Source organism: Populus nigra, chromosome 3 (assembly GCF_951802175.1).
Source record: "Populus nigra chromosome 3, ddPopNigr1.1, whole genome shotgun sequence".
Classification (NCBI taxonomy): Eukaryota; Viridiplantae; Streptophyta; class Magnoliopsida; order Malpighiales; family Salicaceae; genus Populus; species Populus nigra.
Window position 1 is genome coordinate 14,309,600 of NC_084854.1, and position 20,884 is coordinate 14,330,483.

At 29.5% G+C, this 20,884-nt stretch overlaps 1 protein-coding gene across 1 annotated transcript; it reads left to right on the plus strand.

Moving 5' to 3' along the window:
- The first annotated feature begins 15,140 nt into the window (after nt 1–15,140).
- Nucleotides 15,141–18,773, plus strand: LOC133689209 (IQ domain-containing protein IQM1). The gene is made up of 8 exons (XM_062108997.1): nt 15,141–16,415; nt 16,517–16,631; nt 16,757–16,822; nt 16,985–17,073; nt 17,272–17,359; nt 17,432–17,662; nt 17,787–17,888; nt 18,058–18,773. The coding sequence occupies exons 1-8, from the start codon at nt 15,955–15,957 to the stop codon at nt 18,511–18,513; spliced, it is 1,608 nt and encodes a 535-aa protein (XP_061964981.1). The 5' UTR covers nt 15,141–15,954; the 3' UTR covers nt 18,514–18,773.
- Nucleotides 18,774–20,884: the final 2,111 nt, after the last annotated feature.

Here is a 20,884-nt window from a genome sequence, read left to right on the forward strand (position 1 = left end):
TTTTTAATTTGATCCCTTTACTTTAATTTATTTAAAACTTAACTTAACAATTTGTTTTTATTATTTTGATACAAGGATCTTGCAATATTAAAGAAGTTCTTGGTGCTTAGTTGAAGCTCTGTTTTGGAAAATAAAACAAAACAAGTATTTGGATTGGGATAAACATGTAAAGAAAATAGGCTTGTGTGTTCAACATAAATACTTGATGGTGGGCGGCGTTTACAGTATTCAAGCGACATATAAAAAGTCTTTTGACGGCCAAGCTGAAGCTTCTGCAATGGCATTGAAAGCCTTACAACACACTCTTCCAAGTGGTACGCCCCTTGTTAGTGGAGGCATAATAGTTGGATTTTGATAGATTTTTTTCTTCTCTTTTCTTTTTTATCTCTCATCTCATTAGGAATCGTGTTAGCCTGACAAAATTGAAGAATGTGTTTGGTATTGTGATAGTTGTTGTGGTTGTGATTTAAAAAAAGTTGTTTTATAAAAAGTACTTTAGTTGAGGTTGGTTTAGAAAAATATATGTTTGGTTAAAACTGTAGTTAAAATTGAAGTTGAACAAAAAATAGTTTAATGTGTTTGGTTAAAGAATGCTTTTCAAACTGAGATTATAAAATAATTAAATAAGACATATATTAATATTGATAGTTTTTCATTGAAATATTATCGATTTAACTACTGCTATTACATCATAAAATAAATAATACTTTATATAAAATATTTTTTATTGTTCCATTAAACTATCTACAATTCTATCATATACAAAATCCATCCGATAAGAACCATATTTTTTATTATTTTATAAGTGTGCAACAACATCAAGTTCTCTATAACTTGAGATGTTTTCTATTTAAATTATTTTGATATGACTGGCATTATATGGGAAATTATCTAATTGTTGCTATAATATATGGTATAAATTAGTAATGTAAAATGACAAAAGCAGTGGTTCTGTAATAATAAAAGTAAAAAAAAATGAAAACATAGGGAAAGGGAATAAAAAAATAAATAAATACAGAGTTGGCTCAAATTCTCTTGCAATATTTGACTCCCTCAGACACTAATTAAAAAGAATTTTTTCTTAAATTAGCATATTTTAATTATGTTATATTTTATAAAAATGAAATTTAATAAATATTATTATTATCATTAAAAAACATGATATATTTAAACATCATGCTTTTTAAAGTACAACAATTTTAAATATTATATTTTAAAAACATTTTTTAAAACACAATAACTTAAAATTTCTGTTTAGAAAGTGTGAAATCAATTATAATGGAAGATATTTTTTTTATCCCATTAATGAGAGCTAGCTGAAACCTGCAAAAAAAAAAAAACTCAGCATAAAGATTTGATATTATTTTTCTTCCCTGCCTCTATTATTTTTAGATGGGTTCTATCAATAGCTTAGAGGGTTGTGACCAAGAGGAGCAACTAGCACAAAGGAGAAGGTCGGCATGCAGGAGTTGCTGAAGGAGATTCGGTCACGGCTTGGACAGATCGGGTTTGGTTGAAGGTGGAGTTGGTTATGCTATTAGTGGCTGTTGTTGCTAACCACGGTGAAAAGAGGAGGAGTTGTTGGATGTCTGCTGGAGGATGGAAGCCTTTTGTGTTGTTGGTGGTGAGGAGTTGCTTGTCGTGAGTTGAAGGGAAGGGCTTGGTGTTGACAGTGAAAAGTGAAACGTAAGAACGTTAGATGAAAAGCATGAAAAAATTGCTTCGCCAAAACCAGAGGTTGAACCTCATTTTTAGTGGGTCCCATGAACTAAACCGCAACTTCATTTTCTAACCAAACACCATATTATCTGCGTTTGAATAAAAATGCAGCAGCTACCGCAAAGACAAACTGCCTCGAAAAGTCTTATTTCATTTGTTTTTTTGTATTGTTCTCATTCATTGTTATTTAATTTATTTTGAGTTTTTTATTATTTCTTTCAATTTCATCCTTTAGCATTTAGTTTCATTTAGTTTTTATATTAAATTTGTTCTTTATTATTTTGATTGCTATTTTTTTATCTTTTTTTATTTAATTTTTTTTCAATTTCATCCCTAAATGTTTTGTTTCATTTTATTCTTATGTCAATTTTGATCATCGTTTTTTTAATTGCTATTTGTTTTGTTTTTTTTATCCTTTTTTAATTGAGATTTTTTCCAATCTCATCCCTCAATATTTTGTAAATTAGGAATTTAACTTCATGATTTTTTCAGGTTTGGTTTCTATGGGATTAGTCTCAGCCTCATAACTTGGGTCACCAATTTTAAAGATTAGCTCGAGTTGACTTTGGTCTTTTTTAGGGTTTTTTTTTAATTATTTTTTTTTCAATTTTATCCTTTAATATTTAGTTAGTTGGGAATTGAGTTTCGTGATTTTTTTCTCTTTGCTTTTATATGGGTTTATCTCAATCTCATATCCAGGGTCGTGGGCTTAATGGGTTAACCCGGGTTGACTCGAGTCCGTTTTTTCGTTGCTTTGTTTTTAGATTGATTTTTTTTTAATTTCACTCTTTAATATTGAGTTGTCTAAGATTTGAACTTTGTCATTATATTCAATTTGTTTTTTATGGGATTATCTCGATCTCATAATTAGGTTACATATTTGGCACGTTGACTCGGTGGACTTGCATCAATTTTTTTTCTTTTTTTTTTTATTTTTTTTTCAATTTCATCTTTCAACAGTTGATTTGTTAGAAATTGAGCTTTTAGTTTTTTTCATGTGTATGTATAGAGATTTTAAGGCGTCGAGACAATGTTCTGTCGCTCGATTAATTCTTGATTATGCAAAACAAATTTTAATTTAATTGATTTAAAATAATTTATGCATCAAGAACCGAATTTAAAGCTTAAAGAAATATTCAATCATGTTTTTATTTTTTTTGCCAACATCATAAATTGATTTGCATAGTCAAGAGAGAATTTCATGTCCCTTTGATCCCTCAACTTTTTTCAATTTGATCTATTTGCATTGGATTTATTTGAAATTTAACTATATAATTTGTTTTGGTTACCTTAGTATGAGGATCTTGCAATATTAAGGGAAATTCTTGGTGTTTGGTTGGTTCTCGATTTTGCAAAATAAAACAAAATTCAACTAATATAAAATAATTATGTGTTAAGGAGTCAAAATTGAAAATAAGACAATTATTGGGACTTTGGTGAATGGGTAAGGAAAATAGGCTAGTGTGTACAATACATGCGCTTGATGGTGGGCGGTGTATGCAATATTCAAGCAGCGCAAGATAAGTCTTTTGGTTGCCAAACTAAAGCTTTTGCGATGGTATTGAAAGCCTTGCAACACACTTTTCCAAGTGGTATGCCACGTGTTGGTGGAGGCGCGACAATTAGACTTTAACAAGCTTTTCCTTCTCCTTTCTCATCTCCTTAAGAATTGTATTGGCCTAACAAAATTGCCATGTCATTTGTTTTTTTGTGTTGGTCATCATTCTTTTTATTGTTATTTATTTTGTTTTGAATTCTTTATTTGATTGATTTTTTTTCAATTTCATCCTTTAGCATTTGGTTTCATTTCATTCTTATATCAAAGTTGATGTTCATTCTTTTGATTGTTATTTTTTTTATCATTTTTCAATTTCATCCCTAAGCATTTTGTTTTGTTTTATTTTACTTTTATCAAATTTGATCATCGTTCTTTTGATTATTATTTGTTTTGTTTTTTATTCTTTTTTTATTGAGATTTTTTTCAATATCATCCCTCAATATTTTGTTGAATAGGGATTTGGCTTCATAATTTTTTCAAGTATGGTTTCTAAGGGGTTACTCACGGTCTCATGACCTGAATCATAAATTTTAAAGATTAGCACGGGTTGATTTCAGACTTTTTTAAATCTTTTTTAAAATTTTATATATAATATTAAGACTTATTTTAAAAGCAAATAAATATCAGCACTAAAAAACAATTAACATATCCAAATGTATATTAAAATATAAGAAAGTATAAAATAAAAAAAATGTTGTTTAAATTTTTTTTACTGTTATTAAATAAATTTTGGTATCTACAAGTTAAATTATCTTGAAAATGATCATAATGATTAAAAGAATCTATCATATTTTTAATTTTTTTCTTTTTCAAATTTAATTAGTGCTAATTTTATATATATATATATATATATATATATATATATATATTATTTTGATTTATTATTTCTGAAAAAAATGAAAAGATATAGAAATAATGATGATATGTCATGTTAAGAAGATTTAAAACTTAAACCTTAAAATTTTACTTGGATTGGGGGGGGGGGGGGGAATGGTAGATTTGAATCAAGATTAAATTAAAATTCTTAAGATAAATTATCAGATGATTATACTTACAATAAATCAAATGTAATAAATTTGTACTTTATCATACGACTTAAAATTAAAAAAAAAACAAGGATTTTCTTTTTCTTGAATGGTTATGTGCTTATGTTATTGTTAGATACAAAGATCAATTTTACCTTACTATACGAGTAAATCCCTCTCCCCTCCCCCTTCTCGCTCTCGACATTTAAATAGTCTTTTATTTTCTTTTGTAGTCTTTATAAAAAAACATAAACCAAGTATTATTTTAAATATTAATATTAATTTGAAGATTTAATTAAAATTAGGAAACATGCCACATAATGTCATAGTGGTCTGAGAATAATCAAAATAAAATAATAACACCATCTTCTTCTTCTTCTTTTATCATGATGAATTTCAATGCCACTAAAAATGGACTGAACCAAAAATTACATGGATAAGAATGTTGCTCAAGTTATTTATTATTTGATTGTAAACTTAGGGATAGGGCATACCTATGGTAACTGGTAAGTGTTTTTGCTTTATGATCCATTCTCTATGCTAAGAGAGGTGGTGACTTGATTTAGGAAGCCTATTATATGCAAAACAATCAATTTGTTTTGGATTTAAAAACTTTCAAATACTTAAATCAGTATCTTTATAAAAAGATTATGTAATAAATATGCAAAAAAATCAGTAAATACTAAAAACAATGTTGATTGTTCTTGTTTTGGTATATAAGAAATGCTCTGTAAGAGAAAATAATGCTAACTATATATATTGAAAATGAAAAAATTATGAACTCTTTATATGAGTGGTTTAAGCAATACTTATACCTCTCGAATCTTGTCATTTTTCTTGAATAAAGAGGTTAAAAAACTATTTCATCCTAGTAATATTAATAAGAGATAAATATCTTTTATATTTGCATTTATGAATGATAAATATCTTTTATACATGCATTAATGAGGGATAAATGTGGTAGACTATAAGAGACTTTTATATATTTAGGAGTATAACTAAGTATAAACTTGTCGAGTAAGTCCCTTGGCATTTTGAATCCAGGCTAAAAAGCATGTGTTAAGTAAAAAAAATCTCAAAGGGTCAGGTGTTCAGCCTTGACCACAAGACTAGGCCCAAACAATGACGAAAATGCACCCAAAGTGCAACACATGGGTCCTAGGGGCGCTAGGCGTTGCACATAGGGCATCAGGCTACGCGTTCAATGCCTAGGCCTGGGTGCGCAGTACAAGCCCAAAAGGATCCAAGCTCGATGCTTGGCATGCAGGGCGATAGGTTGGTATATGACAACAATGCCCACACATATGGCTTGAGCCCAAACCTATTTGTAGACCCTTCCAGGACTAGGACCATTATTAAAATAGGCTTTGACCAACCAAAATTACTTTAAAAAAAATACTGATAAACCACGTTGCATTAATTTCCATTTTATTATAAACTTACTAGTTTAAGTTTTTTTATATTATTATTAACACTACTATTTAAAGCTTAGGACCCTCATTGTTATACTTGTGTACCAATTAAAAAAGCCTTACCAACTATTTTAACTTAAATTTAAAATAACAAATGTTGACTACAATTCAGTCCTTTCTTTTTAACCTTGATGTCAAATCAGTCCCTAAAGTTTGAAACGAATCCCTCTAGCTATATTTGGTACATAATGCAAGTCTTTATTTGAAAAAGAGTTAGAGTAGTTCTACTCTTAAAAAAATAGCTGAATTGATTAAGATTGTTTAGCAAAACAAAATGAAAATACTAAAGGCATGAAAGCACAAATTTAGTTGTGTTTTTTCTGTTTGACCCATAATGAAGTGTTTATTTATCTAATTTATCTAAAATTTGAGTATTCGAGTTTTTTTTATCAATTAGGTCAACATTCTATGCATCAATTCTCAACTATGCCCCCATACAAATGAGTTATCTTTCTCAATTAAAGTGTTTATTTATCTAATAAAAAAAACTTCCCTTTTCAAAAAATTTAGGTGGCATTTAATATAAACCATTCTTATATATTTTCTTGGAAAGTAATTGTTGAAAATTAATATTTGTATTTGATTCAAAATAAAAAAAAATAAAAAATTTATGAACAAATTTACCCTTCAACTTTAAAACTCTCAATATCTAAATTTGAAATTTTGTTTTTATTTAAACAAGTATACACATAAACATACATGATGCAATGTAATTTGACTCTAAATATCATGATTATGATATTATAATTAAAAATTAATAAACAAAACTAAAATAACATCTTTTTTACTATTCAAAAAAGCAGTATTCACCCCTTTCATAAAAAAAAATTGTTCATTCACTGTGCTTTTTTATCTAATTTTTTTTGTCCTTGTATTTTACAAGGTTTCTCATTAGATCACTTGACTTTATTTCTTTTCAATTCTATCATTTCAAGTTATGTTTTGATAGTTTTTTTTATGTGCTTAAGGCCCCATTTGTTTCATGAAAATAGTTTATTGAAAATTATTTTTTAAAATTTTTCATGTTTGTTTACCATTAGAAATATTGGTTAATGAATAACAATTTTCAGACATAGAAAAATTTGATTTGGTTTCGAAAAAAGTATTTTCCTTTTATTTTGGACGTAATATATTTTCAAAAATTGTAAAAAAATAAAAAATTTTATGATATTTGTTGGTTATATCAAATTTGATCCTTAATCTTTTAAATATTATATATTTTGTTTTGGATCCTTTTTTATTTTTTTATTATAAAAAAACTAAGGATCATGAGTAAAACATTGTAAAGCAAGACTCATTGCATTGTGCATTGCTACAATGTAATGATGTTTTTGCCCTCTATGATGTTTTTGTCTCTTCACATTTTTGTTGCTTATTGAAATTACTATTTACCCTTAAAATAAGTTAAAAAAATAACTAGGTGCCAAAGAGCTTTTTTGACTTTTTCTCTTTTTTTTTCACATTATAATTAATTAACTACCTTTGAGATTTTATTTTCATAACTTGCATCCTGGGATATTTTAGTTATTTCATAATGATTTTTTCTTTGTAATTACCAAATAGACTCAAGGGAAATTGAGTATTTTAACATATATAAAATATATTTTAAAGAAAAAAGTCACGCGCCAACGAGTGGGAGGAGCTCACACCTTTCAAGTAGTGTATGCGGGCTCATCCATCGGTCAAACATCGCTTTTCATGATGGTGTTAGGAGCGGCTCACCGAGATCTTATCGATGGTGGGGTGTGTTTCGACGGGGGACCGATGGTGTGGCTCTGATCGAATTTTTTTATCCTCCCCCTTTTCTCTTTCTTCTCCTTGGTAAAATACCAAAAAAAATCCTTTCATTTGTTTTTTATATACAATTTGATCCTCATTCTTTTGGTTATTATTTTTTTTATCTTTTATAAATTAGTTTTTCTCTTCAATTATATCCCTCATCATTTGATTTCATTTGATTCTAATATCAAATTTGATTGTTATATCAAATTTATTTTTTATTCTTTTAATTTCTATTTATTTCCTTTTTATCCTTTTCTTAATTGGATTTTGTTTTTAATTTCATCCCTCAACATTTGATTTTGATTTATTTTTATATCAAATTTGATCCTCTTTTTTTATTTCTATTTTTTATCCTTTTCTTCTTCTTTTTTCCCATATAATTCCTCATTATCTTCTGATTGAGAATTTTGTTTCATTATTTTTTCAAATTAGCCTTCTATGGAGTAGTTCTGGGCTTAGGATTAGGGTTGCAAGTATATAATATTAACACGGGTTGAGTTTGATCTTTTTTATGTTGTTTATTAAATTTTATTTTATTTTTCCAATCTTATCCTTCAATATTTGATTTATTGGGAATTGATCTTCAAGATTTTTTGTTTTTCACTTTCCTCTCAATGGGGTTATCTCAGTCCTATTGCTACGTCTCGAGGTCAATGGCTTTACCTAGGCTAAAATAGATCTTTATTTTTTAGTTTTTTCTTAAATTGAATTTTGTTTTGGTTTTTCCCTTCAATTAAATAGAAAAAAAATAAAATAAAGACATTTGATTAAGAATTTTATATATTTACGGTCACTAAATTTATGATATCGTCAATACAATAAAGTTAATAAGAATGGATGTTTTTCTAAATATATTTATATAGTGTTAGCATTTCTTTTTCTTCAGTGATATAGCTTGATCATGTACAAAAAAAAGAAGATAAGGGTGGTCATAGTCCACGTCAGCACTCAGACAGGTAATCCAACTTGCCAGCCATGGCAATAATTTGATCAACGGCAGCCTCATGTTGGTCGTGATGCATGACTAATTAATTTGGTCTTCTTGCAAAATTATGAACACGTTTTTGCATTACTGCAAGTAATTAATTAAAAAAACAAGGGTTGGTGAGTGTTCAAATTTCTATGTTGATATTATTCTTACAGAGGGATTAACTCCATAATCAAGGCATGGCATTTAATTTTAAAAGGCATGCATTGATGCATGTTGGGTTGATGTATGAAAAGTTCAAACAATCTATTAATGTTCATGGTTGGTCAAAAATATTATTTATGTTATAATGCAAAGTTTTCCATGCACCATAATTAATTTTAGACTTAGTCTACTAGATATCTCCTTGGAAATAGAGCCCTTGGAATATCTTATCCACATATCATCATAATCCAGCGATCATATCTTATCTACATGACATTTTGGTTTTTTATTTATACTATAATAAAATAGGCATATATATATATATATATATATATATATATATATATATAACACCTATTGAATAACTCTTTCAATAAAGAAAAAAGCATTCTAAAGACATCATAAAATAAAAAGTATGCTTGTTAGTGTTATAAAACAAATGCTACAATCTTATAAAAAATGAAACTAAAATTTGAATTGCATTTTAAAAAATAACATGCAAAATAAAATTTTAATTAATTGATTTTAATAAATCATTATTAAAATTGAAAGAAAAAAAAAAGAAAAAAGGCCAAAAAGAAGCCAGACATCTAGGCCTAGGTAGGCTAGTGCACTTCGCGTATTATAAAAAAAAAAGTGCATCAATTCTAATTTTCACATCCTTGAGTTAGATTACATTTCTATAAAGACTCAAGCTTATTTTTATTATAATATTCTCTTCTTGTAAGGAGTAATCGTTTTCTTGTGAGAGAAATCGAGTTGTGAAAGTGTAACACTTGAACCATTTTAGTATATCATTTGGTTGTAAGCCAAAAAAAGGTTTACAATCTTGAGTCTTGAAAACGATTATGTGTAAGATTTTCTAGTCTTCAGCTAGTAAAAAGATTAGATAATAGGTTTGATCCTTAACCCGTAAAGGAATTGAGTTTAATATTGAGCCTGAAAAAAATATTGGAATAGATCTTAATTTACCTGTACATTGATTGATTGTGTATTATTGTTCCCAAATTAGAAGAGATGAAATTATTCCTAAATATTGTTTATCTATTTAAACATTCTTAAAGTAATTAAGGATTGATCTTTAAAGTGATATAATTTTGAATAAAGCTATAATTCACCCTTTCTTAGGCTTTTGTTTTTAAGTCGTCCACAAATTAAGCAACAACAACAAGAATAATTAATCAAAGCACAAGAGAATCAAATCTTTCTGATTACACAATCTTTTTATAGATTCAAGATTTAAACCCAATTCTTTTACGGGTTTAGAATCAAATCTTTCACAATAATCTTTTTATTGATTCAAGATTTAAACCTAACTTAACAATCTTTTTCAAGGAAAAGATTAGAACATCTTTTTGGCTCATAACCAAATAATTATCTAAGTGGTTTCAAGTGACACTTACACTTTCACAAATGGTTTATCTCTCATAAGAGAATAATCACACCTTACTCAAGAGAAGATTGTAAAGATTTAGCTCAAGTCTTTATAGGAATCTAATCTAACTCACAAATGTGAAAGATAGATTTGATGCAATGTAGGATTCAAAGTTTTATAAGAGAATATGAAGATGAATTAAAGTTTTTTAGAATAAAAGAAATTCAAAGCATCATGTATATAAGATTGTACAAGATTAGGAGTATGAGAGAGTTCTTACATGAAATCAATTGGGTATTTATAGTGAAAAACACATTATAATTGTTACACGCACAAAGAAAAATGATACAAAATTTGTTTTTTTTTGTGTTCTCTAATTAGAGTGAAACTGCTAAGACTTGTTTTTGAAAGAAAAGAGTTTTTGAAAAAGCATGCTAGAAAGGTGAGTTAAAATCTGAGCTACAAATAGTAGTTCTTGAGTGTTTAGTCCACTTTTTTTAAAATTACAACATTGCCATTTAACTAAAAATAGATAGGTAAGTGTAAGAATCCATGTGATAGAATCTTTTAGCAACAAATGGACATTAAAAATATTTTAGAGGACAAGGGCACATACTAAAGATTATGCTTTTCATTTAATTGAAAGTATCAAAATATAGAATGAAATAATTTTTCATGAGGTATTTTTCACTATATAATTTTTTATGCACTTAAAATATATTTGGATGGAAATTCAATAATAAAATATTTTATGATGAAAATTATTTTGTGATGCCAAATTAATTCTCATAAAGACTTGATTACATATATTAAGCTTAGGCATCTTCAAGTTCATATAACATTCAAGGAGCCTATATAACATCCAAACTAGCCTATTATCATGAGTTACGTCGCATTTTATATTAGAGTTTCTTTTGAGAAAAAAAAAAAGAAGATATCTAGGCATTGATAATGTGTCTTCTAAATTTTTTTGATTTAAACCATGAATTAAATGATATTATGATCTAATATTGAGATGAAAAAACATTTGATCCACTTTGGTTAACTTGGGTAAACCTGTGAAACTCACGAGGATAATCTTGAGAAAAAATTTGAAAAGCTCAATCTTAAATTAATTCAATGTTGAATGATAAAATCGGTTAAAAAAAACATCTGATAAAAAAAATAAATTTGAGTCAACCAAGTAAACTCACAATGAATATATACACATTACCAGATTCAATAAATTTTTTATCCCAAAGATTATTTTTCATTTAATCACACGACAATAAAGAACATGATATTTTTGTGTGTGTGAAACAATATATTTGTTTAAAAGTAAAAAAAAATACATGACAGGTACATGGGTCTGAGATAACGAAGGTAAATAATTGACATCAAAATGTGAAATTGCATTCTTTTAGGTTCGAGTTAAATAAAAAAATGCATCATCAATAACAAATGGTGAAATTGTTTTTTTTTAATTAAGGGACACAAAAAGCATTAAACAAAAAAAAATAATACCCTAGATGCCACATATTAACCTCTTAAATTGCTATCGGATAATGGATTCAATTGGGTTCAATGATTTGTTTTATCAGTTTTCTTAAACCAAATATAAAATAGGAAAAAAAGAGGGGGGGAGCCCAACCTCGTGGACCTATGTATAAAAAAACAGCCCAACTAGCGCACATGAGCCTTTTTTTAATTTCTTAAAGGGACAGGCCATTTAAAAAAGACAATAGACAATGCATCACCTACTTTCTACAGTTTGTTGGAAAATCAAGGAATCAATTTTTTTCAATTTAAAACTCATTCTTGACCTAAAATACATATAACACATTGTAAACACCTTGATAAATATGTCTATGGCCACCAAAAACCCTAAAAGCATCTCAACCAACTGAAATATATCCAAAGCCAAAATGATTGAGAAGAACAAAAAACCTACCCTTATGAAATGAAACCCATTAAGACCAAAATGACATCTAGGTTAGCCCATTGTCCTGCGCTAAAAAAAAAGACCAAATGAAAAGAAAAATTTAGGTATTGGTAACATGTCTTTAAAAAAAATGAAAATATTTTATTTATAAATTTAAAAATAGTTGTATATTAGATGATATTTTTATCTAACATTGAGAAGGAAACACATTGGATCAATTGAGGTTATTCTGGGTTAACATGCGAAAGTTACGAGGATAATCTTGAAATAAAAAAATTAAAACCTAATCTCAAATTAGTTCAACATTAAATGATAAAATTGATAAAAAAAAAAGGCTCAATTTGTTTTTTAGAAAAAACCTAAAAGAACTTGAGTTTACCAACCAAACTTTTGAAGCAAGTTATGTACGTCATTGAATTCATTAAATTTTTTATTTCAAAGATTATCTTTTATTTAATAGATTTACACAATAATAAAGCAAATATGATATTTTCTAATGATATATTTTTTAAAAAGAAAACAAATACATGACAGACATGTGACTGAGATGGCAAAAGCAAATCGTTGATAACAAAGGATAAAACATCATTTTTTTTTCTTTTTAAGTTAATTAAAAAAATAGATAATCAATAATAAAGAATGAAATTTCATTTTAAAAATAATAATTTGAGGTATTAAAAGTGCATTAAAAAAACAATTGACTGGATGTTATGACTTAACTTGTCAAACTTGTAATCCGTGTTATGGCACTAATCGGGTTAAATTTTTTTATGTATTTAAAAAAGGGCCAAAAAAGCCCAACAATGTTGGCCTATGGCCTAATGCACTGGGCCTCTGAAAGGAATAACCCAGGCATGTGGGCCTTTCAGCCGAGGCCCGCGCATGTGGTCCTGTATTTTTCTTCATTTATAAGGGCACATCGCTGATTTTTATTTCTTTTATTTAAAATATGAAGACAACATGTCACCCATTAATGTCATCTCCCAGCCCAAATTTCATCCATTACTATGGTGGTTGAAAAATGAGGGTTATGGGTTTTTAACTCATCAAACCCATTTCCCAACCCATTTAAAGCCGAAACACCTAAAAATAAATCCTAGGACATGTAGAAACCAGTTTAGCAACCTATTACAGTAAAAAAAACAACTCAAATCACAAAACAAAAACGAATAAATTTTCTCTTCCTCAACTTAGATATGTTTTTAGGTAAAATAGATGCTTAAAACAACCTCTATATGACTCCCCTCACCGAATACAACTCAGTGACACCAATTTCAACTATTTTAGTGGTCAAAATAGGTATAAACGGTGACTTTCTCTCTTTAAACTAGAATCTGACGAGCTTTTTTTTTCCTCTAACAGAAAAAAAACTGAAAAATAAGAGAAATAAACTTTGGTACCAAAATTGAATTTCTAAAAAGTAAATGGACCGATCACTTATATGCCAAAAAAATGATGGACTATATTAAACTTCTTGTATGAAATTCATAGCCACCACCTATGTTACCCCCCTCACTTTAATCCTTTAATTTTTAATCCAACCCTTCCTCCCAAAAAAATATGCATTTGGGTACAAATTTAGGCTAAAAAAAGCTCAATTGTGAAAAACAAAGTTTAAGGACCAAATTAATTTTTTTAAAAATTGACTATTTCAATTCATTGTGATTTGTGAAAGAATATGTAGTGAAAATGATTATAGTGAAAACCCCACATATTCTATCTTTTTACTTAATGATGTGTAGAAATTTCTATAACATTAAATACTTGGACAAGTATATTAAATTTATTAATTTTTGTTACCATCAAAACAAATAAACCATGAGTGATTAAAGACCTTTCGGCTATCATATAATGCACATTTGTTTATATATATATATATATAGTAAGCCTATATATAATTATTAAAACATTCATTACAAATATAAAAATAAAAGCTCTAATCTTATTTAAATAAAAAAATATTTCATAATTGGATTTTAAAAGTATAGTAATCATTATTATGAAAAATAATTTATTTAAAACTAAAAAAGTTCTCTAGGCCTAGGAAACTAAGCTCGTACGTTAAGCCTCTAAATAAGCCCCAGGCATATTTAGACTTGAACCAAGCCCACGTGCCTAACATTTTTTTTGTTATAACGAGTGGATCCACTCAATATTAAAATTATAGTAAATGATGTGTCGTCTATTGAAATAATTTTCCAACTATCTCTTCTAGTGAACAAAAAAAACAAGTTTTAATTTCTTAACCCTCTAAGCGTTTTTTTCAGCTTATTTTGATTAGTAAATATCTCTAAAACAATACTTGAAACCTAAATTACCCATTCCAATTCACCCTAAAAATAAAAAATCAATTCTAAAACCTTTTAGGGATTTTATCTGGCATGGTTAATGGGAAAAACTACTATTATTGAACTTCCATATCAAAGACGAACTCATTTAACACCAATATTGATCTCTTTTATAGCTAAAATATGGTCGAGCAAATTTTCTCTCTCTCTCCTCTTTATTCTCTAAGACTTTCTCTCTAATATCACATAATATAAGGATTGAAACATAATGACAGTAAATTTTAAAGATTGAAATATAAAATCATAAAACTCTAGGGTCCAAATTGAAAAAATGAAAACTCTAGAGGCCAAAGTGAACTTTTACCACGATTCCCTTACAGTGATGTCCATATTGCGTTTGTGAGTGGAGGAACATGAAAAGTAAATTTTATAATATAATTATAACCAGTGAAAAACTAATTCGTGGATAAAAATGTAAAATGCAAAAAAAAAAAAAAAACCCTCTAAGGTTATAAAACTCAAAAATATCATACACTGTATGTATAGGTAGTCTTAATATTACTATCAAATAATTTCTTATAACAATCTTATTTTTAAAATATAAAAATTTATCAATTAAACTTTTTCATCATTTGAAAGATTTTCCATTCAAATTATATATATTTTTTATTTCTATAAAAAACAACAGTATTTGTAGCAATTTATAATAGCAGCAGTACTAATAAAATTATATAAGAACGTACGCGTATGACCGAAGCCATTACCAAAAGCTTGTTGACTGTCCAATAAAAAGAGCGCAAAAAAAATAAGAATCCAATTTATAATAGCAATGTCTTGTTTTTTGAACGAAAAACATTACAAGCTTGAGTTTTCCATGTTTGACCAAGCATATTGTAGCCATTACCAAAAGCTTGTCTCCCTTTCTGATTGTTTTTTCAGACTTTCATACGTGATGGTACCGATCATGTTTTGGTAAAAGTCCCAGATGAGCGCAAAGGGTAAGGTGAAGAAGAACAGGAGCCTCTGGCTATATATATATATATATATATATATATATATATATATATATAATGATGTGCAGAAAACCAAAAGAGGAATGAAAAACGTCAAGCTTTGAATTCATCAAAGCACTCGTGGTTGTTGACTTGAACTTCGAGATTAAAATAGTAACTAGCTTTGAATTTGAATGAATGAATGATATTTCTACCACGTTATTGATATTTCTATTCAAACCCCTTTAATATCTTCTTGATTTTCTTCGGAGAATTCCACGACTGCTCTAACTTCTGAAGCTTGCTTCTACTGAATTTATTTATATATGACGTAAGAGCACGGGGGGGTCAAGATTGTCACACATAATATCCTGCAGTCACAGCCTCACAGATGATCATGACAGCCTCCACTTTACTTTATTAAAATATTAGTGAGATTTGATGATATGTCTTTGCGTTTTTTTTTTAATTTTTAGATGGGATCGAGTATATATATGTCTGTGAATGTTTGATTCTGTGAAGTGTCCCATTTTATGCAGCCTTCAGAAAGAGAACAAGTAGCGATCTAAAAGATCAAATATTTTCAATTTATTTCGATTTTATATTCAGAAACACTTTTCTGAATAACTTTGATCAGGTCCCAGATTGCCTTCATAAAAGCAAAGTTCATCCATTGGTGTCTGACAGTGTATGGGTTTATCGCTTTCCTTGTTATCCTCGGCCTGGAAAGAGATTGTAAGGCACAGCATGTTTGCTTGGGCCTACGACATGTGTTTGAGCCCTAAACATGATGGTGTAACTTCGAGATCACATAGCTTTAAGCTAATAAATACAGAAACCGCGACCAAGCCGATAAAGTCTAATACGAATAACATCAAGAATTCAAGAAAGTTGAAGTACTGTGCACCTGTAACAGTATCGCTGGAGCAATCTTTGTCATTCAAGAGTCTAGTTCAAGACAAGGGGGAATTGGGTTTAAATAGTTTCAATGGAAGAGATGGATTGCTGCAGAAACAAGTGCCTGAATTTTATTTTTCACCGAGACCAGTAAGGGAGCTTGAAGCTGCTGCAGTTAAAGTTCAGAAGGTTTATAAGAGCCACCGGACTAGAAGAAATCTTGCAGATTGTGCGGTTGTGGTTGAGGAGCTCTGGTTAGTCCTTGGATAATCTGCAATTGCCAAGAAATTGCTTAAATCTTGATGTTTCTTGTTTTTGGTGGATGGTTGTAATTGGTTTGTTTGATACATTGCAGGTGGAAGGCCTTGGATTTTGCTGCTCTCGAGCGGAGTTCTGTGTCATTCTTTAATGATGAGAAACCAGAAACTGCTGTTTCAAGGTGGGCAAGGGCTAGAACAAGGGCTGCCAAGGTACCTTCTTACCATTTCTAGTTTCAACAGATTAATGTTTTATATTTCCATAGAGAAACTGAAACATTTCGTTTCTTTCTTCCGACAATCAAGTGGATATTTAAGGAAGTGATCTCTCATTGCAGGTGGGAAAAGGTTTATCAAAGGATGAGAAAGCTCAGAAGCTAGCCCTGCAACATTGGCTTGAAGCTGTAAGTTGTTTTCAACACTTTAATGTGAAACTGTAACAATGCCAAGTGAGCTTATTTGGAAACCATTCCTATCAACATTAAGCAGAAGCTTGGGCATTTCTTTTGCAACATGATACCAATGGTCTAACGCAAATTAACTCTGCTTTTTGTTATGGATAATAGATTGATACACGCCATCGATATGGTCATAATCTGCACTTTTACTATGATGTCTGGTTCAAAAGCGAGAGCAGCCAACCTTTTTTCTACTGGTAAGTACTTTCTCAAACTGCTGTCTGGTAAAATTGATACTTGGAAGTTCGATATAACATTAGCAGAAGAATTCGAAACAACGAATATTGTGGCTTTCAGAAAGTCCTTTCTGCAATGGGATAACTAATATCACACAACTACATTTCAGCCCTCTTTCTTCCTTTTTGACTGATATTGTCCTGTGCAATGAAATGAAGGTTGGATGTTGGAGACGGCAAAGAAGTAAATCTAGATAAATGTCCAAGGCCCACTCTACTCCTTCAATGCATCAAATATCTTGGCCCGGTAAGCTACATGACAATTCCATACTAATCTTCAGCACACAAGATTCATTAATCTGATGTTCTTATGTTCCAGAAAGAAAGGCAAGCGTATGAAGTAATAGTTGAAAATGGGAAGCTTGTTTACAAGGAAAGCGGAATGCCAGTGGATACACATGAAGGTTCCAAGTGGATATTTGTGCTTAGCACGGCGAGGGCCTTGTATGTGGGGCAAAAGAAAAAGGGTAGGTTTCAACACTCTAGTTTTCTCGCCGGCGGCGCGACAACAGCCGCTGGAAGATTGGTTGCACACGATGGGATTCTTGAGGTAAATTTTCATTATTACCATGCTCGTACACACGCTTGTTGATTTAATTTGTATCTCCAGTCTCCGGCACTACTTTAATTAATTCGTCAAGGACCTGAACAAGCTCGTCTCTAATGTTACGCAGGCTATATGGCCATACAGTGGACATTACCACCCAACAGAAGAAAACTTCAAGGAATTCATAAGCTTTCTCCAGGAAAACCATGTCGATCTTACCAACGTTAAGGTATGCAGATGTTCCTGTATATTTGTCCACAACATTAAACACAGCTATCTTACATATGCGGCAAATGTTCCTGTATATGGTTGAACATGTCTAATTTGTGCTTTGAAATTAGTTTCAGTACAGAATAGCTGATGAGTGGTGTTGTTCCCTCTTATCGTTTTGTAAACAGAGGTGTGCAATTGATGACGACAGTCCTTCAATAAAGGCAACTGAAGAGGAACAGAAACCAGAGTCTATGTCGGGCCCCGCTGATGTCTCACAGTTGAACGATGCAAATGCAACCGATCATCTAGACGCTGCCGCCATCATAACCGTTGATCTAGCAGACAACACCATCACTAACAGTTCCAACCCGCCGGCTCCTGTGTTTGACTTGACCGAACGATTGTCATGCAATTGGACCACTGGGACTGGGGCCCGGATTGGGTGTGTGCGGGACTATCCCAAAGGACTACAATCGAGAGCACTTGAACAGGTCAACCTGTCGCCTCGTGTGGCTCCTGGGCATCTGGCTAACTATGGTCCGGTCCCTTCTCCACGCCCTAGCCCTAAGGTCAGGGTCTCACCTAGGCTTGCATACATGGGAATTCCCAGTCCGAGGACCCCAATTGCTGTAGCTAACTAGGGCCTCATTTCATGTTCACCGAAGAAGAAGATGACGGGGGGGATTGAGGGGCTAACCGTATTCTTTACTCTCCAAGTTTTGGGGATTTAATCTTTCTTGATTTATTACTTCATTTTGTTCCCCCTTCTTCTTTGATGGCTTACTTGGGCCAAGTTTTAAGTGTTTGGGTTTTGTATGTCTTGTAATCAAAGAGGTGGTGTAGTATTTTTCATTTTTTTTTAGATGCATATAATCAATTCAATTTATGATTTATTTATTTATTTTACTGTGAATTCGTTTGGCAGTGTTGCTGGTTTTTTACTATGCTGGATAATTGTAACCATATCATGAAAAACCGCACCCTCCATCTTAATGACACCATTTGTTTTTATGGTCGTTTCTGTGTTTGAAGTCCATTGCAGAAAACTAATGTTTAGTAACGGCTGAAAACCTAGTTAATTATACATTAGCCCCACAATATCTACGGTAAAAACATAGGATAACTTAAAGCAGCACAATGCTGCTTTGCTTTCAACTGTGGAGACTAACTCCACTGTTTACTGGTCGAGCATGTTTGTACTGTTCATGTAAATAGTGGTGTATGTTTTTATTGTTAGATCGGGTCTAATTTAAAACTAAATGTATTAAATCGGGTCTGATTCAGTAAAAAAAATTAAATTTTATTTTTTATTTTTAATTGTGTTTTATTGATGACGTGACATTTTCAGAATTTGATCACAATCCTAATTTTGTTCCTGATTATATTTTACCTGATGTTATTGCGCGCTTAAAAAACTAAGAAAACTGTAGTCCTTGTCGAATATATTTAATACGTGATGGAATTGTAGATAGTTTAATTGAATAATAAAAAATATTTTATATAAAGTATTATTTATTTCATGATGTAATAGTAATAGTTAAATCTACAATATTTAAATTAAAAACCATCAATATTAATATATATTTTTAAATTGTTTTATAACCTTAATTTCAAAAGCATTATTGACCAAACACATTAAACTACTTTTTGTTCAACCTTAATTCCAACCACAGTTTAACCAAATATACATACATACCAAACCAACCTTAATTAAAAGTATTTTTATAAAATAATTTTTTTAAAATCATAACCATACAGTTACCGTAATATCAAATACATTGAATTCCAGTATTCTTCTCAGTTTTTTTTTTATTATTATTTACAACTTTATATTTTTGTTTGTTCAGAAAATATAATTCATTAATATTAAAAAACAAATATGAATACATTATAATTTTCACAGGGCCCATACGGAAAACAACAAATATGAAAGTTAAGCCTATTAGTGGTATTTCGTGCTTATCGCTTCGTAGACTTCAAGGCTGTTTGAATTTGCAGTGTAACCTGCATTTTATCCGTTTGGGAACGTGTATTTTAAATTTTTTTTAAAAAAATTATATTTTCAATTGTTTTAATATATTAATGTTAAAAATACATTTTAAAAAAATAAAAAAATATTTTAATATATTTTTAAATAAAAAATATTTTAAACCTGTTACTATAATAAAAAAACACATTAAATTATTGTTTCGCTTTAAAAAACACAGATCACATATCATTTGTCACGTAACAGAAAAGATTGGCCGCGAGTGCTCTCAAACCTGCGACACTCGCCACGTGTTAATCAAGTCAGCTACGGAGATGTTATCAAATGATTAAAATAATTGCTTCGATGTTCGTATCAACAGTTAAGCAGACACAAATCTTTTTTATCTGTGTCGGACCCTCACAGTATTTATTCGCATGCTTTATTTCATATATAAAGAAGATAGTAAAAGAGATGTTTTACTGTGTAGATGGGGCTGGTAATACCTTGTTTGTCTTTATATTTTAAAAATATTTTTAAAAAAAATTAATTTTTTAATTCTTTTACTTTAAATTAATATTTTTTTTGTATTTTTAAATCATTTTGATACTCTAATTTCAAAAATAATTTTTAAAAAATAAAAAAAATATTATTTTAATATATTTCTAAGTGAAAAACACTTTGAAAAACAACTGCAACCATACTTCCAGACAGGTCCATTGCAGACAATATTCATATGATTATTTTATTAAGTGATCAAATAAAATTTTATAAAAAAACAAGAAAAAATAGAAAATAAAAAAATTATAACTAAATTAGAAAACATAATATATTAAAAATTAAGATTAAAAAATAAAATTAAAAACAAATAAAATATTTATAAAAAGATCAAAGATAAAAATTAAAATTAAAAAGAATAAGGAATAAATTTACAAAGAGAACCAAGTTGTTTTTTTGGAGAACGAGAGAGGATAAAAAAGAATAATAAACTCATCGACGACAAACCGACCACCCAACACTAACACACATCATTTAAAGAAGCTAGT

Bases quoted from the DNA above. Each gene is read 5' to 3' on its own strand.
- LOC133689209 (XM_062108997.1), top strand. From the start codon at position 15,955: ATGGGTTTATCGCTTTCCTTGTTATCCTCGGCCTGGAAAGAGATTGTA. The intron at 16,632-16,756 runs GTACCTTCTTAC...CTCTCATTGCAG, and splicing joins CTAGAACAAGGGCTGCCAAG to GTGGGAAAAGGTTTATCAAA. The intron at 17,360-17,431 runs GTAAGCTACATG...CTTATGTTCCAG, and splicing joins GCATCAAATATCTTGGCCCG to AAAGAAAGGCAAGCGTATGA.